Genomic DNA, 25,976 nt, shown 5'->3' with positions numbered 1-25,976 from the left:
CTCATCAAATGCATCCGTATCCGCTGAAGAGGCATAGCCAAGGCCATCTCATATGTACACTTGATGCAAAACGTTGTCCATCTAGCGACGTTCTGCGCAGAGACTGCCTGTCCCTTTGTGTGGTCCGAATATGATATAAACAGATGAGGCATTAGGGGGAGATGGTTGGGAGATGTCCAGGTAATCTCCCCGCCAGAATTTAGCATTGAGAGGAAAGAAAATGAAGTAAGAAAGGATACAGCCGTGGGTAGGAGGAAGGGCAGTGTAGATACCAGTCTAATAGGTTATACTGGTAATAAAATGACCGTGCCTAATAGGGTACAGAATGTGACTGAGGCCAAACAGCAAAAATTAAGATGTTTGTACACTAATGCGAGGAGCCTAGGTAACAAAATGGAGGAACTAGAGCTACTGCTGGAGGAAGTGAAACCAGACATTATAGGGAGAACAGAGACCTGGTGGAATAGTCGTCATGACTGGGCTACAGGTATTGAAGGGTATGTGCTGTTTAGGAAAGACAGAAATAAAGGTAAAGGTGGTGGAGTAGCACTGTATATCAATGATGAGATAGAATGTAAAAAAATAAGAAGCGATGAAATGGATATGACTGAGTCCGTCTGGGCAAAAATTAAATTGGGGAAGAAAACTATTAGAGCCTCCCCTGGGATAGTGCTTGGGGTGTGCTATAGACTGCCGGGATCTAATTTGGATATGGGTAGAGCCCTCTTTAATGTTTTTGATGAAGTAAATACTAATGGAAACTGTGATCATGGGAGACTTTAACTTCCCAGATATAGACTGGAGGACGAGTGCTAGTAATAATAATAGGGCTCACATTTTCCTAGATGCGATAGCTGATGGATTCCTTCACCAAGTAGTTGCTGAACCAACTAGAGGGGATGCCATTTTAGATTTGGTTTTGGTGAGTAGTGAGGACCTCATAGAAGAAATGGTTGTAGGGGATAATCTTGGCTCAAGTGATCATGAGCTAATTCAGTTCAAACTGAATGGAAGGAGTAATAAAAATAAATCTGCAGCTAGGGTTTTTGATTTCAAAAGGGCTGACTTTCAAAAATTAAGGAAATTAGTTAGGGAAGTGGATTGGACTGAAGAATTTATGGATCTAAAGGTAGAGGAGGCCTGGGATTATTTTAAATCAAAGCTGCAGAAGCTATCGGAAGCCTGCATCCCAAGTAAGGGGAAAAAATTCATAGGCAGGAGTTGTAGATCAAGCTGGATGAGCAAGCATCTCAGAGAGGTGATTAAGAAAAAGCAGAAATCATATAGGGAGTGGAAGAAGGGAGGGATCAGCAAGGAAAGCTACCTTATTGAGGTCAGAACACGTAGGGATAAAGTGAGACAGGCTAAAAGTCAAGTAGAGTTGGACCTTGCAAAGGGAATTAAAACCAATAGTAAAAGGTTCTGTAGTCATATAAATAAGAAGAAAACAAAGAAAGAAGAAGTGGGACCGCTAAACACTGAGGATGGAGTGGAGGTCAAGGATAATTTAGGCATGGCCCAATATCTAAACAAATACTTTGCCTCAGTCTTTAATAAGACTAAAGAGGATCTTAGGGATAATGGTAGCATGATAAATGGGAATGAGGATATGGAGGTAGACATTACTATATTTGAGGTAGAAGCGAAACTCAAACAGCTTAATGGGACTAAATCGGGGGGCCCAGATAATCTTCATCCAAGAATATTAAAGGAATTGGCACAAGAAATTGCAAGCCCATTAGCAAGAATTTTTAATGAATCTGTAAACTCAGGGGTTGTACCGTATGATTGGAGAATTGCTAACATAGTTTCTATTTTTAAGAAAGGGAAAAAAGGTGATCCGGGTAATTATAGGCCTGTTAGTTTGACATCTGTAGTATGCAAGGTCTTGGAAAAAATTTTGAAGGAGAAGGTAGTTAAGGACATTGAAGTCAATGGTAAATGGGACAAAATACAACATGGTTTTACAAAAGGTAGATCGTGCCAAACCAACCTGATCTCCTTCCTTGAGAAAGTAATAGATTTTTTAGACAAAGGAAACGTAGTGGATCTAATTTACCTAGATTTTAGTAAGGCATTTGATACTGTGCCACATGGGGAATTATTAGTTAAATTGGATAAGATGGGGATCAATAGGAAAATTGAAAGGTGGATAAGGAATTGGTTAAAGGGGAGACTACAACGGGTCCTACTGAAAGGTGAACTGTCAGGCTGGAGGGAGGTTACCAGTGGAGTTCCTCAAGGATCGGTTTTGGGACCAATCTTATTTAATCTTTTTATTACTGACCTTGGCACAAAAAGTGGGAGTGTGCTAATAAAGTTTGCGGATGATACAAAGCTGGGAGGTATTGCCAATTTAGAGAAGGACAGGGATACCCTACAGGAGGATCTGGATGACCTTGTAAACTGGAGAAATAGTAATAGGATGAAATTTAATAGTGAGAAGTGTAAGGTCATGCATTTAGGGATTAATAACAAAATTGTAGTTATAAGCTAGGGACGTATCAATTAGAAGTAACGGAAGGGGAAAAGGACCTTGGAGTATTGGTTAATCATAGGATGACTATGAGCCGCCAATATGATATGGCTGTGAAAAAAGCTAATGCGGTCTTGGGATGCATCAGGAGAGGTATTTCCAGTAGGGATAAGGAGGTTTTAGTACCGTTATACAAGGCACTGGTGAGACCTCACCTGGAATACTATGTGCAGTTCTGGACTCCCATGTTTAAGAAGGATGAATTCAAACTGGAACAGGTACAGAGAAGGGCTACTAGGATGATCCGAGGAATGGAAAACTTGTCTTATGAAAGGAGACTCAGGGAGCTTGGCTTGTTTAGCCTAACTAAAAGAAGGTTGAGGGGAGATATGATTGCTCTCTATAAATATATCAGAGGGATAAATACTGGAGAGGGAGAGGAATTATTTAAGCTCAGTACCAATGTGGACACAAGAACAAATGGATATAAACTGGCCACTAGGAAATTTAGACTAGAAATTAGACGAAGGTTTTTAACCATCAGAGGAGTGAAGTTTTGGAATAGCCTTCCAAGGGAAGCAGTGGGGGCAAAAAATCTATCTGGCTTTAAGATTAAACTCGATAAGTTTATGGAGGAGATGGTATGATGGGATAACATGGTTTTGGTAATTAAATATTCATGGTAAATAGGCCCAATGGCCTGTGATGGGCTATTAGATGGGGTGAGATCCGAGTTACCCAGGAAAGAATTTTCTGTAGTATCTGGCTGATGAATCTTGCCCATATGCTCAGGGTTTAGCTGATCGCCATATTTGGGGTTGGGAAGGAATTTTCCTCCAGGGCAGATTGGAAGAGGCCCTGGAGGTTTTTCACCTTCCTCTGTAGCATGGGGCATGGGTCACTTGCTGGAGGATTCTCTGCTCCTTGAAGTCTTTAAACTACGATTTGAGGACTTCAATAGCACAGATATAGGTGTGAGGTTTTTTTTTGTAGGAGTGGTGGGTGAAATTCTGTGGCCTGCATTGTGCAGGAGGTCAGACTAGATGATCATAATGGTCCCTTCTGACCTAAATATGTCAGATAAATAAAAATATCTATGAGACGAAACATGAAACTGTTCAGATGCAAGGATAGACAGTATCTAACATCTAGCGTATGGAGGCCATTGGTGAGGCCTCATGTGGAGTACTGTGTCCAGTTTTGGGCCCCACACTACAAGAAGCATGTGGAAAAATTGGAAAGAGTCCAGCAGAGGGCAACAAAAATGATTAGGAGACTGGAACACATGAGTTATGAAGAGAGGCTGAGGGAACTGGGGATGTTTAGTCTACGGAAGAGAAGAATGAGGGGGGATTTGATAGCTGCTTTCAACTACCTGAAAGGGGGTTCCAAAGAGGATGGCTCTAGACTGTTCTCAGTGGTAGCGGATGACAGAACAAGGAGTAATGGTCTCAAGTTGCAGTGTGGGAGATTTAGGTTGGATATTAGGAAAACCTTTTTCACTAGGAGGGTGGTGAAACACTGGAATGCGTTACCTAGGGAAGTGGTGGAATCTCCTTCCTTAGAAGTTTTTAAGGTCAGGCTTGACAAAGCTCTGGATGGGATGATTTAATTGGGGATCCGTCCTGCTTTGAGCAGGGGGTTGGACTAGATGACCTCCTGAGGTCCTTTCCAACCCTGATATTCTATGATTCTAATGCAAATTGGGGAAAAATACTGGTAAATACATCACTTGGTTCAGGTGAACTGAGATACCACCTTGGATACAAACTTTGGTGTGGCTGAAGCATCACCTTGTCCCTGGAGAACTGCCCGACCATCAGGACCTACAACTCTTATACCCCCCTGGCAGAGGTAAAAGCTATCAAGAATGCAGTCTTCTGAGACAAGAGGGGCAGCAGGCAGGAAGCAAGGGGCTCAAATGGAGGCCCCATTATAGCTGCTAAAACCATGTTCAGGTCCCACAAGGGGGGCAGCTTTCTGACTGGAGTAAGCAGGCGGAGGAGAGCTCTCAGGAATTTTGTCACCATTGCATTGGAGAAAACAGATTTCCCCTGGATACGGGGATGAAATGCCAATATTTGGCCCAATTCCTAAAGGTGCTACAGAATGTCCTGGATGGAAGTCTCCATTGGATGGGACTGATGGGCCAAGGACCATGCAGAAAATCTCTTCCACTTTGCCCTGTAGGTCATTCTAGTGGAAGGTTTCCTGCTGTTTAGTAGGACCTGTTGGACAGCCTCCAAACAACACCCTTCCTCCTCTCTAAGCCATGCAGCAGCCATGCCACAAGGTACAGAGAGCTGATCACTGGAGCAGGGTGCAGCAATGATCCTGTATGAGGCTACAAATTTGTGAGGTTGTAGCAACAGCCTCACAGAGCTCCGACTATACCTGACAGGAGGTAAGAAGGAACTGAGTGGGGTCGAGGCAGCGCTGCCTCTTATAGGCAAGCTACAAGCATGAGGTGTGAGTGCCTCACCTCTGCGGGTCCTGCTGGACAAAAGGCTCCAGTGTGCAAACATCTACTTCGAATACACGTCTGCATCTAGCCAAAGAACCACCTCAAAACACACTTGTTTAAAATTACAGTTGTCATGTTGCCAGTGGTGCCACAGTCCTGGGTTTGGGACATCAACATTTCTTCCGTGCTGATGAGTTCTGATTCTATAAATATTAGATTGAAGTATCAATGAATGACTCAGACAGAAGAGTAGAAGAAGAAAGTCTTAGAGAATAATACTTCCATTTACAAAGACAATTTGGAATGACTGGAAAGAAATAAATGGTATTTATGCAGGATTTGAATAGGATTCTAAGAAATAAATGGTATTTATGCAGGATTTGAATAACATTCTAACAAAATATTAGGGTCAAAATTTTCAAAACTGTAACAGCAAGTGTGACTATTTGAGGTCTAATTTGCATAGACACTAAACTGCTTGTGTAACTTCATTTGTTTTGCATTCAGAGAACCTTAAATAAGACATGTATACACATGGGTAATTGTGCAAGTGCAATTTGGAAAATTTACTCCTAATTTTGTTCAACTTGAGTCTGGCTGTAGTTCTTTAAACACACTATGTATTTAGCAATGCAACAGCTGTTTGAATGAACATACAGTAGAGCTAATCAGAATATTTTCAGCAAAATAAAGTTTTGTCGTACTGTATGCTGATCCATCAAAGCCGAAATTTTTCACACAGACATATCAGTTTTGATGAAGTTTTTGTTGGATAGGTAGAGATACAGAGGCCCATTCCATAGACTCATGTTTAGGGTACTAGCCTGGGATATGGGAGACCCTGTTCAAAGTCCCTGCTCTGTCTGATTAATCTAGGATGAAAAACCCTGAATCAGGCAGGTTCAGGGACTTAAACCTGAGTCTCCCACATCCCAAACCAGTGCCCTCAACACCAGACCTCATCCACACCTTACCAAACAGTTCATATTTTGACTGAGAAATGGACATTTCAACAATTCTGCTTTTTCAAAAACAAACAAAAGGCTTTGTTTTCATTCCAGTGCAGAATGAAACATTTCAAAACCTCCAAAGTTGCCATGAAACAGAACTGTCATCCTTCAGTTCTCCAACTACACTGGATCTAAATCTCCTGTGATACAGCATACTATTTGACAGAGTTAAGGACTTCAACTTAATGCCATTCAGTCTTGTAAACAGGGATACAGTACCTTAAAATGGCTTAAGACTAAGAGCTTTATTACTAATACCCAATGCACAAAATTTTGTCTTTTAAATAGATCATCAAGACTAGTGATCTGCAGAGCCTATGACCAGAAAGTTTTACAACAGAAAACACAAGTTGCCTTTTTATGGAGTTGAAAAAGATACTAGGGAAAATGCTGTGTTTATGCCTATTAACCTTATGCAACCTTTTCTTCCATTTCCATATATGCATCAGATTACTGTGATTCTCTTTAATCCCTGAGGGCTGATTTTAACCTTCTTTTGAAGCTTAGTAAATGCTGCTATAGGCAAATCAGAAGATGAGAGAGGCAAAGCTATCCTTTCCTCAGACAGGAACAATCCTTGTCTGGCTATGCTGAAGGGAGGACAGGAGACACTGGATGTGGTTTAATTCAGGGGCTCTCAACCTTTCCAGACTACCGTACCACTTTCAGGAGTCTGATTTGTCTTGTGTACAACTGTTTGAGAACCACTGGTTTAATTAGCCTGCAACTTTATTCCGACACGTCTGGGGGTACTCAACAGATAAATGTGTACAGTGCAGGTAATTCCAACATTGTCTTTTTTCTGGGGTACAGGATCTGTGGATTGATATACCAGCTGTGTATCTCTAAGAATCTACTCTATCTTTCAAGAAGCCTGATTGCTCTTTAACACATTTTCATTTGCTAACCATACAGAATAGTGTCTGAGAGCATTTGTGGTGATCTTCACTTGAGTTGGTTCCCCTTTAATGCTTTAAACTGAAGTGTCTAAAACTAAGTTTCTGCCAGCAGCCCAATCCTCTCACCAGACTAACTTAAGCATGGTTCCAAAGAAGCAACCTCTCAGGGAAGCAACTGCTCCCAAATCCTTCAAGTGATTGGCAGCAGTAGTTGGCCTGGCAGTTTTGGTATTAGCTGGGCTTCAGCAATCAGCTAAGAGGAAAATATACATAGTTCATTTTCTTTCAAAGCCTTCAGAGCAAAACCCCTATTTGTGGCACCTCCTCCCCTTGATTTGAGGTAAGTAGAAATGTATAGGAGAATCTCAGCTTTTATTTGAAAACTAGTTTCTAGCTTCTTTTTGAGAAGAAAGCCTTGAACACAGTGTTTTGGTAAACTAATCACTACTGTACTCTAGTTCTGCAGAAAGTGACTGGGCTGAGTCCTAAAGATCTGCTTTGCCAATTCAAGACGTATTATGTAAAATGAGTCAGTTAAGTTTACATTATACCACAAAGAACCACCTTGCTAACCTTCTGAAGGAGTCCAGGCTCTTCACTGCAAAGATGAAGTATCCTCAAATAGCTTCATTTGCCATTTCTTATAATTATCGTTTACAGTATCCTGACATTCTTTTTAGTGTCTTCAAAATATTTCCTTTATTCACCTTATCTCCATTCACCACCAATTAGTTCACCAAAGATTAGCTGTTTTGGTGCTTGTTTCTCAACAACTTGTGGGACACAACTTGTCCATTTGAGATGCACATTCAACAGCATTGCCTGTATTCCAGCAAGTCCAACATGAACCAGTACTTTTACTTTTTTAAAAATTTCTCTTTTCCAACCTCAAGCAACTGGAAGCTAGTTCATGTCTTTGCAGCATATAGTACAGATGGAAAGCACTCCTATACTATACAGTTTGTTCTTTGGCAAAGCCAAATGTCATGTTGCTTGCACACAATCATACAAACAATCCAATAAAGCTTTCTAGGTAAATTACTTCAATACATTTTTTAGTGAAGACTCTTTCAAGGTGGGCTGTCACCACACTTACTGCTATACTGTTAATCCTCATGTGTATTTCAACAGCCTGTTTGGTGTTTGCAATATATTCAGCATTAGAAACTGTCACACCAAAATGAGGCTATTGTAAAACAAGATGCCATTATCTGCAGACCCTGCTCTGAGTAGACTACAAGTGCAGAGCAGTTTGCTAATAAGAGCTTTTGATGCATGCAGATTAAAGTTAATGAAGAAGATTCCTGAGTAGCATCTAATCTTTACTCACAGGTGGCTACAACTGCTTTATTTAACTACTACCAATCCAAATTTATCAAACAATGTTGTGAAATAGCATCAAATGCGATGGGGATTGGATATGTCCTACACAGAGTATTCCAACCATATTATATGACGATTTCATATAATTCAGGAAAAAAGAAAAGGAGTACTTGTGGCACCTTAGAGACGAAACATATAATTCAGGGTCTTTTACCTAGATCTTCATATTTCCTAGTGACTAGCAAAGCTGACAGTATTAAAGCTATTGACAGGGCAATACAGTTATGTATAAAGATCTCTGTTCCCTAAATATTTCTGACAATTACTAGGCCTCAAATATTATTTTAGTAGTGATGTATTGCAAATGAAAACTACACTGTGACTCAAAGCATCCGTGATGATGGTCAACAGTCAGTTGAGAAGAACTCTTGACAACATTGTCTGCAGTGTATATTTGAGTAATTCCTCTACAATTACAGTTACTCTTTGAGCCTTTTCAGCTGTAAAGAGTGATGAGGTCAACATTTTATCTAGAAAATACTTTTTCCTTGCTTCTGAACAGCAAAGAGAAATGAGGTTAATGATCAATTCATCTCATCTACATTTACAGATCTCAATTTCTCTATTATGTAAAACACTACTCTAAGGTGAAACAATGAGGAATGTAGAATGAGCTAATTCTCAGCTATACTGCAAGTTTAGTGGTAATAAAACTGCAGTCAGAGCTTATATGCATTCACCATTTCAAGACCAAAACCCAAATTTGCTATTGATATCATTTTTCTACATAATTTTTTTCACATCGTGTATAAACATAAGCATTCCAGGTGAACTTAATATAACAAACTCCTACAAGATTGAAAAGATAAGTTACATAGGCTAGAATTAATTATAATCAATTAATTACAGGATATAATTGGCAAAATGTACTTAACCTTTATGTAGTCAACAAGATTTTGATATTCAATGTAGTTGCCTCCTCCAACTACAAAAACAATTGCCTAAAACACAAACACATAGAAGAGGAGATAATTAGAATATGCAATCAAATTCCTATATAGTATATGGAGTTTAATAAAAAAATGAGACATAAATCAGATTTATTAAACAGCACCCTTTTTTTACATGGAGATTTCAAAAGCAAACAAACAATGAAGCAATAAATAATTTGGGCAGCTTGTGAATCTTACAAACTGAATTCTGCTTAAAGGATCTATTACTAAGGATATTACTTGAATTACCAATACTGCAATTACTATAATTTAGGGGACAGAAAACTACTGGCTTAGAACACAAAACAGGGCTGTACAATTTTCCTTATCTAATTTAGCATTTCAGAAGCTTTAGACATTTCAAATAATTTCTTGATCGAAGAAAATGGAATACTCTGAGTCTATGAGTTACTAATTTTTACTGTTGGGCTGTTAGAAATACAATCCTGTCCTAATAATGCCTATCACCACCAGATAAAGATGGTAAAAGAAAACGTAGTTTAATAGCATCCTGTCTGGCAAGAAATCACTTCTCAATGGTTTTGTGGTTGTGAAACCCTCATTTCTGTATGTTTTATCTTTATGGCTCCCACTTTTCTATTGTTAATTTGTCTGGTTCTCTAATTGTTTCTGTCTGCTGTATAATTAATTTTGCTAGGTATAAGTTAATTAGGGTAGTGGGATATAATTGGTTAGAGACTTATGTTACAATATGTTAGGATTGGTTAGGTAAATTTCAGTAAAATGATTGGTTAAGGTATAGCTAAGAATATTACTATATAAATTAGGAACAAACAGGAAGTAAGTTGGGATTCGAAAATAAGGAAAAAGGAACTTGGATGTAAGCTTGCTGGAAGTTCACGCTGATAAACATCAAATTGTTTGCACTTTCGGACTTCAGGTATTGTTACTCTCTGTTCATGCGAGAAGGACCAGGGAAGTGAGAGGGTAAAGGAATAAGCCTTCTAACAACGATTAAAAATACTTCCACTAATGGTTAAGAATTAATTTGATAAAGACGCTCTATCTTCTAACACTGCTGTTACTATTAAGATATTTTAACCATTTTTTATTTTCTTTTAGATTCTCATTTAATATTAGTAGGTATAATAATCTAAAAACCACCTAAGAATAGCAACATTTTCTGGGCTGTGTTCAAGAACACTGTAGAGGTGGATGAACTATGAGCCTCTTTTCCCCCACTATTCATCAATTATCCATGAACTGATTGATTTTTACTAATTTGTTCAATGTTCAAAATTATTTGAATACTTTCTGTGAACATATTTCCGTCTATAAGTTATTTGCAACATATTCACTTTGACTATTTGCTAGTTATGATGTATGGTTAGCCAAGTCACATGGTACTGTTTTTGGTCTCCAAGTGAATACAAACCAAAAGAGAAGGGAAACCAAAGACATTTCAAGATTGCTGTTCAAACATTTTCACCTCGAATCTTAGCATGAATGTGTTAAAATAAATAATCATGAGATTTTTTTTTTTTAAACAAACATCACTGTGAAAATAAAACATCCCTACCACTTTCCACAAATGTTTGTGGAAAATGAATTAAAAAGGCAGCAAATGATTAAATTTGAGTTGTTATTGGAACTATTGCTTAAAAATACTGTTTTGCAGCATTCAGCTGTGTGTAAGGACTTATGGATGACTAAATTTAGAGAGGTAGTGTGTTCTAAAGGACTAAGTATAGGACTGGGAGTTTAAAACTGCTGTGGTCTAATTATGGCTCTATCATTAAATCACTAATAATTACCTTGCAGGGGTATTGTAAGGAGTAGTTAATGCTTATACAACCCTTTGAAGATGAAAGGAGCTCTCCAGCACAACTGCTAAGTATAATTAATAATGAATATAATTAGACTAGTGATTTTGAAAACAGACTCTCCCATTTTCTGAAGTCATGACCATCAAATGACTGGAACTTTAAAAAATACTGATACTATAATACATAGACCCTGATTTGGAAAAAAATATGATTTCTACATGACTTACCTCCTGGAATGGATTTTTGTTTCTTGGAACTGAGCTGTAATAAAAATGAATTGCATTATAAATGGAATCATTATGGTTTTAACTACTGATATAAATATAAAAATATTAAACGAGTATATGTATACGCACAAAATTTGCAGGGTACATTCTGAAAGTTGGTGGTGTTTTGTTTTTTTACATATAGTTATAAAGACACTTTAAAAGTCATATTTCTCAAAAAAGATTTGATATAGAAATTTCATTCATTCAATTAGCTCAAATATATAAACCTTTTATTTCTTCAGTTTTGGAAGACAAGTGAATTTTGGATTTTTTTTTAGTGATGTGTGAACAGGTGAGAGCTCCATGGATTTTGTAAACTGTGATGCAGCTTGTGGAACTAATAAATTCTGTGACATAAATCACTAGTGTTCATAGAAATCAGTTAAATCTGTGACTGTTCGTCTCAGATGAACTGGGTTTCTGATTCACATTAGAAGGGTTAACAGGTTTTCCAGTCCATCAAAGGAAGATTTATGGGATAAATTAGACTGTCTCACACCAGAATAGCGGAAGATATTTCTGAATATTAGGAATAAGCTACAATGTGACCTCCGTATCACTGTAGGTTGCTGCAAACTTGGATCACTGAGTCTCTGGAAATAAAGTCTAGATGTTGGTATCTCTGAAATGGGAAGGAGAACAGAGGAATAGAGTGTGGTTGAGTTGGTAGATCACACTTTTTGGGTAGTGGTTTATGAAGATTTATATATAGAAAATATACTTGGGCAGAGGTTGGGTGAATATAAGCAGGCTGATCAGTGCACAAAGGAGAATGTAACAGATAAAGGGATGGATTTTAAAACAGGAGGTTGCAACTTTATTAGTTTTCTAAACTTTACTATGTGTGTGAGTGTGAGAGACCAACCAACCCTCAGGCTTTACTTCAGTCCCAGTGTGTATGTTAAATGGCCTCCATGCCAAATAACCAATGTTAATGGCTGGCCCCCTTCAGCCTAATTCCTAGGATTCAGCTCACCTCATAATATTCTTGCCCTTTCTCCATAAAAGGGGATGGGGGTAAATATAAAGGGTACCTCATTCTGCAAAAAATACATGGTCTGCCCTTCTTCCTGCAGGCTAATAGGTCCTACAAGTTATTCCGAGTCTCTTGCTCAAGTTGATTTCTGGGAGTTGTCTCTTTGAGCCTCTTATCCACACCGGACACCAACTTCGCAAACTTATAAACTTCACTTATAAACTTACAACAATTCCTGTCCTTACTCTTCGTTAACCTGAAACCAGGCCTCCTGAATGCTGCAAGGAAGGCAAAAACAACTGCTAGGCATCTTGTGAATCTTGCCCTGGGGGAAAAAATTCACTCCTGATCCCTAAATCTGGTGATGTGGTCAGACTCTCAGCAAACTATATTTCCATTGCAGGACAGGGAAAGTAGGGCTGCTGCATGTCCAGAGAGCTTCAGGGACAGGGAAAGCACACAAAATAATCAACTAACTCCCCCAATTGCCTAGCCAACAGACAGCTGGGAAAGTGAAGAAATCTCTTCCTCCCCTAAACCCCCTTCCCTGTACATTGTAAGGGAAGGTGGAGGGAGGAAAGAGATGGCTCTGGAGCAGCACAGCCTACCCTACCTTTCCTCACTCTTATGTCCCCAGAGTTTAATCAAACATCCCCCTTTCTGGCTCATAGATAGGTTGTGATATGGAGTCAGAGTTTATGGAATGTTGGCCATATATTCAGTAACTATAGGCTTCTAATAATGTTCTGTATAAATGTCCTTTTTTACAACTGTACAGTAACCCTCTGTCTTTTGGTCTGGAAATATGCAAACACCACAGAAAGGAACAAGAGCCCTAACCAAAAACAGTGGAATAACAAGCATGCAGATAATGTAGTTTTCAGAATTTACAGTTTGCAAGTTATAATGATTCCAAGAGAGGTTTGAGGAAAGAAATATATGACAAAGCAAGAACAAATTAGGATAAAAGAAAAAAAGAGTGAATTGATTTCTCACTCTGTTTTTTCAGGAATTCTTCCCAAATCCCTCAAAATTGCCTAGCCAATAGGCAGCTGGGAAAGTGAAGAAATCTCTTCCTAGATAACAGTTCAATCAATATTGCCATTCCTCAGAAGAAGCTCATTCTCCTATACACAGGAATCTATCCTTTATTACAGGTGGACTGACATTCTGGCATGAATGCAGTAGTAGCCTCTTCATTTACAACGTTGCTAATATAGTTCTCCCTTATTTAAATATGATCTATAAATACACATATATTCAACTTCATCCTTTTGGACAAGTCTCACAAATACTGACAGAGGTATAACGTGGGAAGAAAAATTTAGCTTTGCTGTGACTGGATTAGGTTAACATAATTCCTGTATACTTTTAAAAGTAATAAGTAGAAACTCCAACAGTCCACAAAGCAAAAGGGTATGTTGGAATGAAATTAGTTTTGTGTTAAGGAATACCTGAAAGACAACTTAATAATGGCCTTTCAGTAATCATACTACTGAACATCAACATTTTAAAGTTGAGTTTTTGGCAACTAGCTGGACTAGTTTCTTGGATCATTTTCAGCTTCCATCCAGGACACACCACACGATCCACTGTCTACAGCCAAGCTCTAAGATACAACCGCATTTGCTCCAATCCCTCAGACAGAGACAAACACCTACAAGATCTCTATCAAGCATTCTTAAAACTACAATACCCACCTGCTGAAGTGAAAAAACAGATTGACAGAGCCAGAAGAGTACCCAGAAGTCACCTACTACAGGACAGGCCCAACAAAGAAAATAGCAGAATGCCACTTGCTGTCACCTTCAGCCCCCAACTAAAACCTCTCCACCGCATCATCAAAGATCTACAACCTATCCTGAAAAATGATCCCTCACTCTCACAGATCTTGAAGACAGACCAGTCCTCGCTTACAGACAGCCCCCCAACCTGAAGGAAATACTCTCCAGCAACCACACACCACACAACAAACACTAACCCAGGAACCTATCCTTGAAACAAAGCCCGATGCCAACTCTGTCCACATATTTATTCAAGTGACATCATCATAGGACCTAATCACATTAGCCACGCCATCAGGGGCTCGTTCACCTGCACATCTACCAATGTGATATATACCATCATGTGCCAGCAATGCCCCTCTACCATGTACATTGGCCAAACCGGACAGTCTCTATGCAAAAGAATAAATGGACACAAATCTGACATCAGGAATCATAACATTCAAAAACCAGTAGGAAAACACTTCAACCTCTCTGGCCACTCAGTAAAAGACTTAAGTGTGGTAATTTTGCAACAGAAAAGCTTCAAAAACAGACTCCAACGAGAAACTGCTGAGCTTGAATTAATATGCAAACTAGATACCATTAACTTGTGTTTGAATAGAGACTGGGAGTGGCTGGATCATTACACATATTGCATCTATTTCCCCATGTTAAGTATCCTCACACCTTCTTGTCAACTGTCTAAATGGGCCATCTTGATTATCACTACAAAAGTTTTTTTCTCCTGCTGATAATAGCTCATCTTAATTAATTAGCCTCTTACAGTTTGTATGGCAATTTCCACCTTCTCTGTATGTGAATATCTATCTATATCTATCTATCTATTTTCTTACTATATGTTCCATTCTATGCATCCGATGAAGTGGGCTGTAGCCCATGAAAGCTTATGCTCTAATAAATTTGTTAGTCTCTAAGGTGCCACAAGTACTCCTGTTCTTTTTGCAGATACAGATTAACACGGCTGCTACTTGGAAAGAATATTGTTTGATCTGCGTAGTACTGTTCAGAAGATAAGGATGACTACAGACAAAAGCCTGTACAGCCATATTTATTCTGCTGTCTCCTTCATCAGACTTGGTTTAAAATGAGTTGGAACCTTTAGTCACTTAAGAGTAAAATTTGCAGCCCCCTCTAGTCATATACACAACATGCTTAAGATTATTCCTACATGTTTTATGGGAGGAAGAAAGAGACAAGAAGTGGTCTCCAAGAACTAATTTTTTCTGAATTATGTGCACACAACCTTGCATCTGCACTGCATGTTCCAGTATGATGATGCATGAATATGATAACACATGAAAGCACATATCTTTACTAACAAATTGTAATATGAACACACAAACTGTGATACCTGTGGTAGCAAATTAGGTACTAAAATCAATGTATATTTTTGTAAGAGAAAAAAAAATCAAGCTTGGCTTGATTTTAATAAGTTAAACAATTTTCTGTTCTAAGACAAAACTGCACTAAAACGAGATGTTTCACAATAGCAGAATAAAACAGGCTGAAAGATGCTGCTATATTTAAAAAAGGAAAACATACAGCACTGCCAATTTTAACTTTGACAGCTTTCAGCACTCTTTTTTAATCCCTAAAGCTACTTTTGAAAGTGCACGTGCAATGTATAAAACAGATACTTATACTATGAAAATCATTTTTCATTATTGTAAATGTGCTCATCAGGAGTGAAGAACACTGGAAAGGGGACAGCTGAAATTCTTATTGAATGTAAATGGCCAAGGACAGTGTTGGCCCTGCCTTCCCCAATGATAAAGCCCACAAATCAAATGAACTTGCTGTTCTCCCAGAACTGAGTTGGATTTTATTAAAGTACATTAAAACCAAAGATCTTCTCTATTTCTAGAGAGTGCTATTGCTGAGATTATCAGCTACAGATATTATTAATAAAAGTAGCAGTTCAAGAAACACTTTATGACATTTTTGCTGTAAGCACTACAATTTCTTCCTTTTTCTTTTTGCAAAATGTCTAGATAATTCTCCATTTCACACTCAACAAACAAGAAATCTATATGTTACTACCACTGTAGTTTACAGAACTACTATACAATGACATCAAAATTTGAGGTTAAAAATGGATGAAAATATTTACTTCTTTAGTAATAGGTAGGGAAGTTTAAGTACATTGTTAATGACCTATGACTTTAAGAAGTTAGAGTATGAAAAATTCTGAGATCAAACAGTATTTTTGTCAATGGTTCTAACACTCCAGAGTAAAAAAGTATCATGAGAAATCCTGCTGCTAAACATTAGGACCCATTCCTTTATCTGTGCTGACTATCTGTAAGGTATTAGCAGCATTCTCAGTCAGTGGAATGAGTGTATCAAACGCAGTATTACATAAATCCAGGGTGGATAAAAATCAATGATTAAAAAAAAATAATAAAAAAACCCAGAGGTTTTTAATTTAAATTGGATTTTTTTTATAAAATGCTTTTGAGGAAAAAACCTATCTAAAGATAGTTTTAATTAAGATACATTATAGCTCAAAGATATCTCATCATGGAATAGGGATTATAAATTCTAATTCTATAGTATGAGACAATATATTCCTGTAATGTTTAAGAAAAATTTGGAAAATGAGTTCATATAGCTCATGGATTAGAGACCCAATCTTATGGGGTTCCAAGGGCTTCTGTATAGATTTAGGTTACTCTTTCTATCTACCCAATGGTGCTCAGTCTAGAAGATACCATCAGAGATGCTTAGTTTTGCAGTTCTCAAACTGGATTTGTGTCTCCAGAGATAACAGCAAAAATGTTTTTAAATAAATAAATACACAATATATAGAGGTGAGAAATAACAGACCTCAACCCTATTGTCCCTCTGCAAATTTTTGTACACAGAGTCAATCCCTTACCTCTCTGTAAAAGTGCAAAGTTTCAAAAAGTTCAATTAATTGTTGGGGGGCGGAATAGATCTGGACAAGGAGAAGTCTGGAGATAAATGTGAGAAGGGAGGGACAGGCAGTAGAAACAAAAGTGAAACTGTTTGAGCAGCATATTCCAGAAGTCTTGAGGTCTTTCTGAGTGTAGCCCTCATTGATTTGAGATCTACCATACCATTCTCTCACTAGCAGGGAAAACCTATAATGGCAGCAGGCCATAAAAAGAGACCCAGTTTGGGAATATTTTAATGAAGTTCCTCTACCTGTGGGCAAGACAGGTATGCGTGCAAAATGCAAACAGTGCAACAAAGAAATGCAAGGCCTGCTTGCCTGAATGAAACAACATCATGAGACATGTCCCTTCTCAGGAGGAAGCTACATTGAAGATGATGAAAGGAACATGTCTGAACATGCAGGATCTTCAGGTTGGTAAACTTTTTTATTTCATACTTCTTTCTTAAGGACTGCCTGTCTTCCTTCTGGACTATTCTTGAATTCTCATGTTTGAGCAAAAAATATAGTTGTTACTCTATGGTACTATCATTTAGATGTAGTTGCGATAAAAAATAAATAGCTGAAATAGGCAGATCTTCTTTTACAATTTCACCTTTAAAGTAGTACTGTGTCAGTGAATGCAATGAGTGAGTAATACTAAATGAGCAGTGTGGTAATAATACTTAAATAACTGCATTGGCTTATTTTGTTTAGGAGAATCCATCCTCAACATATCAGTGAATGCAATCAGTATATCAGTGAATGCAATGAGTGAGTAACACTAAATGAGCAGTGTGGTAATAATACTTAAATAACTGCATTGGCTTCTTTTGTTTAGGAGAATCCATCCTCAACATACAGGATTCTGAAGACCATCCACCTTCAAGTCTCCATAATTTTCTATAGTTTCAGAGTTATCTGCCAATGCTAAGTGTTTCAGTCACATCATATATGTCACATAGCCACAGTATATCACTTGTAGCAAAAAGAAAAAAAATCTCCATCAACCAGAAACAACCATAGATAAGTTTGTGATAAGAACCAGCAGATTACAAAAAGAGGTAATTGATGAAAAAATTGCCTGGTTTGCTATGCAAGAAACTGTCCTTTCCGTATGATTGAGAACCCACACTTCATTAACATGGTTCAGTCATTAAGACCTGGATACAGTCCACCCAACAGAGCAGATGTCGCAGGCAAATTGCTGGATAAAGTGTATGAAAGAGAAATGGAGCAGTGTGCAAAAGGTCTAGAGGGTGAAATTGTTAACCTGAGTCTTGATGGATTGAGCAATGTCCACAATGATCCTGTTGTATGTGTCTGTGAGACAACAGAAGAAGGGAATGTCTTCCTTAAAGAAACAACTGATACATCAGGAAATGTACACACAGCAGAATACTTACAAGTAGCAGTAAAAGCTATAACAAACTGAAAAAAAATTCAACTGTCTAGTATGCAGCTTGGTCACAGACAATGCTGTAAATGAATCCAAGATAAGAAGAAATTATTTAGAAGAGAATCCCAAGCTAATAACATACGGTTGAGGTGCTCATTTGAGGCACCTCCTAGCCAAAGACTTCAGTGTTCCAGAAGTAAAGGCTAATGTTGTTGAAATTTCAAAATACTTCAGTAACAACCACTTTGCAGCAGCAGCTCTGAAAAAAGTGGGAGGAACCAAGCTAACGCTCCCACAAGACTTGCGATGGAACTCAGTAGTGGACTGCTTTGGGCACTATATCAAGAACTGGCCTAATCTGATGACAGTTTGTGAACAAAACTGTGAAAAAATAGATGGCACTGTCACAGCCAAAGTTCTCAACATCGGGCTTAAGAGAAATGTTGAACACATGCTGAGTACCCTGAAGCCTATTTCTGTAGCCTTGAACAAAATGCAGGGAAATAGCTGTTTTACTGCTGGCACTGTTGAAATTTGGAAGGAACTGAGTGAGATCTTAAAAAGAGAAATATGCAATGACAGAGTTAAATTACAAGCATTAAATAAATAAATGGGACAAGCACTATCTCCAGCTCATTTTCTTGCAAATGTTCTCAATACTCGGTACCAGGGTCAGACCTTAATTGCTGAAGAAGAGGAATTGGCTATGTCATGGACATCCAACAATCACCCCTCCATAATGCCAAGTATAATAAACTTGAGAGCTAAGGGTGAATCATTCAAGAAATATATGTTTGCTGATGATGTTTTAAAGAAAGTCACACAAGGGAACTCGTGGAAGTCACTTAAGCACTTGGATTTAGAGACTGTTGAAGTGACAATCTCACTTTTAACAGCAGTAGCTTCTTCCTGGTATAGAAAGAATATTTTCTTCCTTTGGACTAATTCATTCCAAATTGAGAAATCGTTTGGGACCTGAAAAAGCAGGAAAGCTTGTTTTTCTTGTCCAGATTATGAACAAACAGGAAAATGAAAGTGAAGATGAGTGAGTTAGCTGCTGAAGCCAATATTTTAAGTTTCTCAGGTTGACCTGACTGACATAGTCAATTTAATTTTTGATTTTTTTTAAAAATATTGCATTTAAAAACAATTTTAACAAAAACAAACCTGATTTTAAAAAACGTGAATGTTTAACTAAATTCAAAAATTCACATGCTTGTTTCGTTAAAATACTACAGGTTTGCTGTTGAATAAAAAAAATCCAGACTACATAACATTGTTGTTTTAGTTAATTAAAACAATTTAAATGTTTGTCTGCTGATGTTCTCCTCCTAACACAGCATGGCAAGAAAATCCTCCAAATATTAATGATTAACCTGTTAAATTGGAGATAGTTTACCTCCCAATAACTGCATAAATACCTGCTTCAGTTACCTTTGGTAAATGAAATAACCAAACCATCATTCATTTTCTGATATAGCTGTAAAACTAATCTGAAAAGTTTTCAAAATAAATCACTTTAAAAATGTATAATGTGTACTTTCTAAAAATCAAACCTATATCTATCTCTGAGTTGTGAATAATATGTATTAAGGTTATAACAACCATCAAGAATGCACCTTTATGTAGAAATCCATGATTAAATTGAGTCTTCCTGGCTAGTGATTTAAATCAAATGCACCCTGCAGAAATCTCTCTGGGGAGTCCAGACTCCAGGGAATTGCTTTTGGCTGCAAATTCCTCTAATATCAGCTGTCTGACTTAGAGGTTCTGACTATCATTTCAAGCAATTAATAAGAAGGGAAAAGTTGAATTTAAAAGACAAAAAAAGTGTGCCAAACAATAAAACTTATGGTGAGCAAAACACCCCAAAATAATTTTAAAATGCATGCCTTCCTTCTAAAAAAAAGTATACTTGTGATTTAAAGCACCATGTAAGTGCACAAAACTACAGAAAGTAGCTGCAAAAGATTCTGCAGAAAGTACTCTTGTAAGAGAATATTTTCTATAAAATAATGGAACTAATGCAGTTATGTTATGATCCAAATTAAGTACAAAATTCTTACAGTAGCTGCTCCAATATATAGAAAGTAAAAAAGAAAAAAATCATGGTAAACTCACCTGTCACTGCCTCGCAACATCTTGGGGTCAAAATACCTGTAGTCATCTGTCTCCTATTAAAAAGAAGGATTGTTCAAATCAGTACATTTTTATCTTAAACACTGTAACTTTGTTTGTGATTTTTTTGGGTAAAATTTTTCATTACACCATTTTCAAATCAATGTATTTTTACATTTAGAAGCTACATTATATAAAGTAATAAAAATTATGGGACCCATGTATATTTGCAATGTTTGTATTTCATTGAAAAAGGACTGAGAAATACTCATTCTCCCACAGCAATAAAGATGCTATGAAAAGGTGCTATTGAGCTGAGTTTTTGTTTTTGGTTCATTTGAAATTCATTGCAACCAAACTATCCAAAATACACTAGTTGCTTAATATATCCCAACAGCAAAAGCAATATGCAAAAAGAAAAACGAAGGTGTCACTAGCTTTAGGGGTAAATACTGTAGTTTGTTCCAGAAGTTAAAATTTTTCCAGGTCACAATAAGACCTACTATCTATTTATAACAAAAAAACCTTGTGGCACTGAATACTAAAATAGAGCACAGATCAAATCATCAAGTTTCCACTTGTACAATTTCATGTCATGATTTATGTCTCCTATTAAAACAAAAAGTTTGGGTACAAATGAGAGGAGTTATACAAAGGCTTGAAAAGTTTTGACTGGTTGAAGTTATTATAGGAAAGGATTTTTTCTTCATTCAAAGCATTTCCAAGACATATCCAATATTTTCATTGGCAGTGAGCAAGACTTTTGTCAAATACCGCAGGGGAAAAAAGGAAAAAACGCAAAAATTCTACTTAACTGTTTCTGACAGTTAATTGGCCTTCAACAATTTCCACACTAACTTTCATACTCATACTGCAAGGCGTAACGTGTGGATGGATAACTGTGCCCAGGCAGGACCCCATTAAACTTCACTGAGATTACATGCAGCTATAGCAGTCTACTCATGTGGTGGTATACATTGCAGGATTGGGGTCTCTGTGTCTTGTTGATTCACTATAGCATAGCAACTCCAGACCTTTACCCCCAATGATAACACAATATTTTATATACATATGCACAGAAGATATTTTAAAAATTTTCTTATTTTCTTTAAGGATCACAGAATAATTACATGAGCTTAAAAAACAGTATTTTACCCTAAAAATTAGGGCTTTCAAAACTCAATTTAGATCTAGTGTCACCCTGAGTCTCTGTATAGAGGTTTAATATATTCTACTGGGAATTTCAGCAGCACGTGCGAGGTCTCGCAAGATTCATGATTTTGGCAGGCTCATATATGCAGGTGGTATACCAACTTCAAAGTAACAACATAGTCTAGTAATATCTGTCAATGCCAAACTCTAAAATTGAGAAGAATTTATGACACTTTAACCTTGACAAAGAATTTCAGGTTTCCTGCTAATTGGAACTCATTACAGATTAATGCTAGGTAAAAAGCATACTTAAAAATCAATGCTATAAACAGTCCCAATGAGAATATTATTGTTGTATGTTCAGTGTAGCGTTCAAAGAGAAAATTGCTGATTCAAAGTCAAACATGAAAAGCAGATCAGTGGACTAGAAAACTGGCTGGCTAAATAGTTTAAATATTTACTTGAATGCTGCAGAAATCAGATCTTAGCCTGAGGAAAAAAGGTTACTCACCCTGTACCCTAACTGATGTGATGTGTGTTCCTACAGGTGCTCCACTGTAGGTGCAGTAGCGGCCCCTGCACCTAGGATTGGAGATCTTCGGTAGCCCTGCCCATTGGGCCGCACATGTGCTCCTCCCCATCTCGTGCTGTGACGTCCAACCGACCTCAGTTCCTTCTCCACATTTGAACTCCAAAGCAGAGGGGAGGAGAGCAGGTAATGGAGCACCAATAGGGACACACATCTCAAAGAGCCTTAGTTACTGCAGAGGGTGAGTAACCTTCTCTTCTCCTTCGAGTAGTGTCCCTGCAGGTGACTGTACAGCAGTGCCCCTAGAGGGAAGGCTGGGGCTTCAGAGTGATGTGTACCAAGGACGATAGGACAGCATGTCCTAGTTGGGCACATGATGCCTCATCATGGGTAATGGCATAGTGTTGGCTAAAAGTGTCTGTGGATGCCTGGGTGGCCACTTTGCAAATATTAGTAATCAACACATTGTTTAGAAAGGCAACTGAATGGACAGCGAGTGAGTGGAATGTGTTCAACTTCCATGTGGGGGTCACAATTTGTGTCATTAGTAGCAAAGGTAGACGCACTCTGAGATCCATTTGGAAGGTGTTGTTTGACTACGGCTGCCCCTTTGATCTTTCAGCAATAGAGGAATAAGCGTGGTGAATGCCTGAAAGATTTAGTTCTGTCAAGGTAAAAGGCTAATGGTTGTCTGACATCCAAGATGTGTAATGTGTTGGTTGCCATGTGGCTTTGGGAAGAAGGAGGGAAGGTGGACGGGTTGGTTTTGATGGAAAGAGGAGGGCACCTTAGGTAGGAATTTCGGGTTTGGTCATAACGTGACCTTGTCTTTGTGAAAGATTATGTATGGCGGTTATGCCAGGAGAGCACCCATTTCTCCTACCCATTGGGTGATGTGATGGTGATGAGAGATGCTGTTTTCATGGATAGGTATATGTAGGAGTACGTTGCCATGCTCAAACTGGGGGGCCAGTGAGACAGTGCAAAACTAGGTTGGAATCCCAAGGTGGGGTGAGGTCTTGTATTTGAGGATACAGGTTTTGAAGGCCCTTAAGGAATCTTTCTGTTACTGTGCGGATAAATATGGAATAACTTATCTTGGGGTGCAAAGCAGTGATGGTGGCCAGGTGTATGCGAACGGAGCTTGTGGAGAGTCCTGATCTTTTAAGTTCTACCTTGTAGTCTAGAATGAGAGGCAAAGGAGCACTCATTGCAGGGACATGTTTGGTGTCACATCAAGTTCAGAATCTTTTCCATGTATAGAGGTAAGTAAGGTGAGTTACTTACCTCTATAAAAGACAAGAGAACTATTAAACACTTTTGGTACAGTGAGTACATTATATATATATATATATATATATATATTTAGCTCCTTTGGCAGCTGACTTTAAGTAAAGGAAGGAAATGGATAAGAAGGAATTAATGTTCATCCCCCTTGACCATGGGATACATGATTCAGACTTTAGTTATCTAATCAATTGGATAAGATATGAACGATTCACTATAAGATTTCTGCAAGATAGGAAAACTTGATTTTGGATTTAAAGTCCAGGCTTCTCTGTAGAGCTTCAAAAGCACAGCTTTTAAAACTGTTAAAAATTCCTAGAAAAGCTAACTAAACACTCCCCTTCTCCCCCACTCCCAGTTACAAGATACTTCTAGAGGAGAGGTCTCATGAGTCATAAATACTGAATGAGTGCCAGTTGCCTACTAAAAGTAGGGCTGAATCCAACTTTGAGCAACTCAAAATACAAATTAAGATTTAAAAGTAAGAATATAACACCTCAGTTTTCAAGATGTAAAAGTTTTAGTTTAACAGCACACATATTCTTCCATTCCAGATTTAAAAGATTTTTCTAGACAAGCGATTGTAAAAGCTAACATTACTAATTTGATACAAATAAGCTCTCTGTTTTAAAAATAATTATTTTAATATACATAAGATAGATATGTATATGTCACAGAAGATGCATAATAAACCTGAAAGATATTACATTCATTGCAAGGGATAATATTTCTTCAAAGTCATATTCTTGAATACATCCCATTCAGGTATATCACTGCTTTAAAAAGCCTTCATTTTAACTATGTGGGAAATCAGAAATGCAAATAAATACAGGTTGAACCTCTCTAGACTGGCACTCTCTGGTCCGGCGTGATTTTAGTTAACCAGATGTCCGCTTATCACAGGAAATTTATCACCAAGTTTCCCGTGGTCTGGCAAAGTCCCGCCAGTCCTGGCTCTCAATGTTCTGTGCTGTTATTTAGCTCTAATTTACCCCTAAATGTGTCTTCTAAGAGACCAGCAAGCAGTAGAAGTGTTGGTAATTCTGCTAAGTGTAAGCATGTGTCAATATCCATACAGCAAAAAATGGAATTGCTGCAGAAATTAGAAAAGCTCACATCGGTACGTGCCTTGTGTGAGTTTTACAATGTAGGGTCACCTGCAGTGTATGATTTGAAGAAGCAAAAGAATCAAAACCTTAAGTTTTTTGCTGAAAGTGACAGTAAAAAAGTATTAGTGTTCATAAGACATTGAAGGAGGGGAAAAGCAGCGATTTAGATAGTGTGTTTATACATTGGTTCAAGCTTCGTAGGAACGAAGGTGTTAGCATTTCAGGCGAGATGATGATGGCACAAGCAAAAATATTCCACAAAGAACTTAACCTGCAACATGAGCGTAACTATTCACAAGGAGGGCTTCAGAAATTTAAAAACAGGAATGGCATTAGTCTACATCGTGTGTGCGGTGAAAAAAGAAGTGCAGATTCAGAAGCTGACACTAAGTACATTGAAGAATTTGCACAGTTAGTTGCAAATGAGAAGTTATCCCCACAGCAGGTATACAATGCCAATGAAACTGCGCTCTATTGGTTTGTATGCCTAAAAAACCATCGGCTACTGATGCAGAGGGGCCACCATCTCTTATGAAGGAGTCGAAGGAGAGGGTAACTGTCCTTGGTTGTAGCAAAGCAGCAGGCACACACAAATGCAAGCTCATGGTTATTGGAAAAAGTGTGAACCCAAGGGCATTCAAAGGGGAGGCGGGTTAAGGGCTGAAAACTTTCTTCTCTTTGACAGTATAACATGTTATAACCATATTACCTTTTCTTAAGATGAATATTTTAACAAACTTTATAACATTGATTAAACTTGCAAACATTTAAGCAAGTTATCCCTAAACAACACAATTAATTTCTCCGCACTAAGATTTATGAGTTAATTATCAAGAATTCTCTTAAAAAACAAAATCCTGAAGTTGTGACTTTTTATTTACACCAATATCTAGGACAGTGGTTTTCAAACTGCGGGTCGTGACCCATTACTGGGTCGCGGTGGCTCTGGTCAGCACTGCCGACTGGGCCGTTAAAAGTTCTGTCGGCGGTGCTGCCCGGCTAAGGCAGGCTAGTCCCTACCTATTCTGACACCACACTGTGCCCCAGAAGCGTCCAGCAGAAGGTCTGGCTCCTAGGCGGGGAGGGGGGGCCACAGAGCTCCGCGTGCTGCCCCCTCCCTGAGCACCAGCCCAGCCAATGGAAGCTGGGGGTGGGGGGGTGCGGTGCCTGTGGGTGAGAGCCTTGCAGAGCTGCTGGCATGCCTCCACCTAGGAGCTGGACCTGCTGCTGGCTGCTTCCGGGGCGCAGCACGGTTTGCGGTGCCAGGAGAGGCAGGAAGCCTGCCATAGCACCCCTGCTGTGCCACTGACCAGGAGTCGCCTGAGGTAAGCCTGCACCCCAACCCCAGGCCCCAATCCTCTGCCCCAGCCCTGAGCCCCCCGAAACCTGGAGCCCCTTCCTGCACCCCGAGCCCCTCATCCCCGGCCCCAACCCAGAGCGTGCATCCCCAGCCCAGAGCCCTGACCCCCTCCCACACCCCACACATCCCCTGCCCCAGCCAGA

General features: G+C 38.5%; 1 protein-coding gene across 1 annotated transcript in view; it reads right to left on the bottom strand.

Annotated features, from left to right (window-relative positions):
- Window positions 1-25,976, bottom strand: part of SCFD1 (sec1 family domain containing 1) — a 124,500-nt gene that overhangs the window by 3,617 nt on the left and 94,907 nt on the right. The window contains exons 21-23 of the mRNA XM_073348922.1: window positions 20,400-20,452; window positions 11,179-11,212; window positions 9,108-9,173 (exon numbers count right to left, since the gene is read on the bottom strand). Coding sequence (XP_073205023.1) covers window positions 9,108-9,173; window positions 11,179-11,212; window positions 20,400-20,452 — 153 coding nt within the window. The remainder of the gene's footprint in view (window positions 1-9,107; window positions 9,174-11,178; window positions 11,213-20,399; window positions 20,453-25,976) is intronic.

This window comes from Lepidochelys kempii, chromosome 6 (assembly GCF_965140265.1).
Source record: "Lepidochelys kempii isolate rLepKem1 chromosome 6, rLepKem1.hap2, whole genome shotgun sequence".
Classification (NCBI taxonomy): domain Eukaryota; kingdom Metazoa; phylum Chordata; order Testudines; family Cheloniidae; genus Lepidochelys; species Lepidochelys kempii.
The sequence above is the reverse complement of the archived record's forward strand: the minus strand, read 5'-3'. Positions and strand labels throughout refer to the sequence as shown.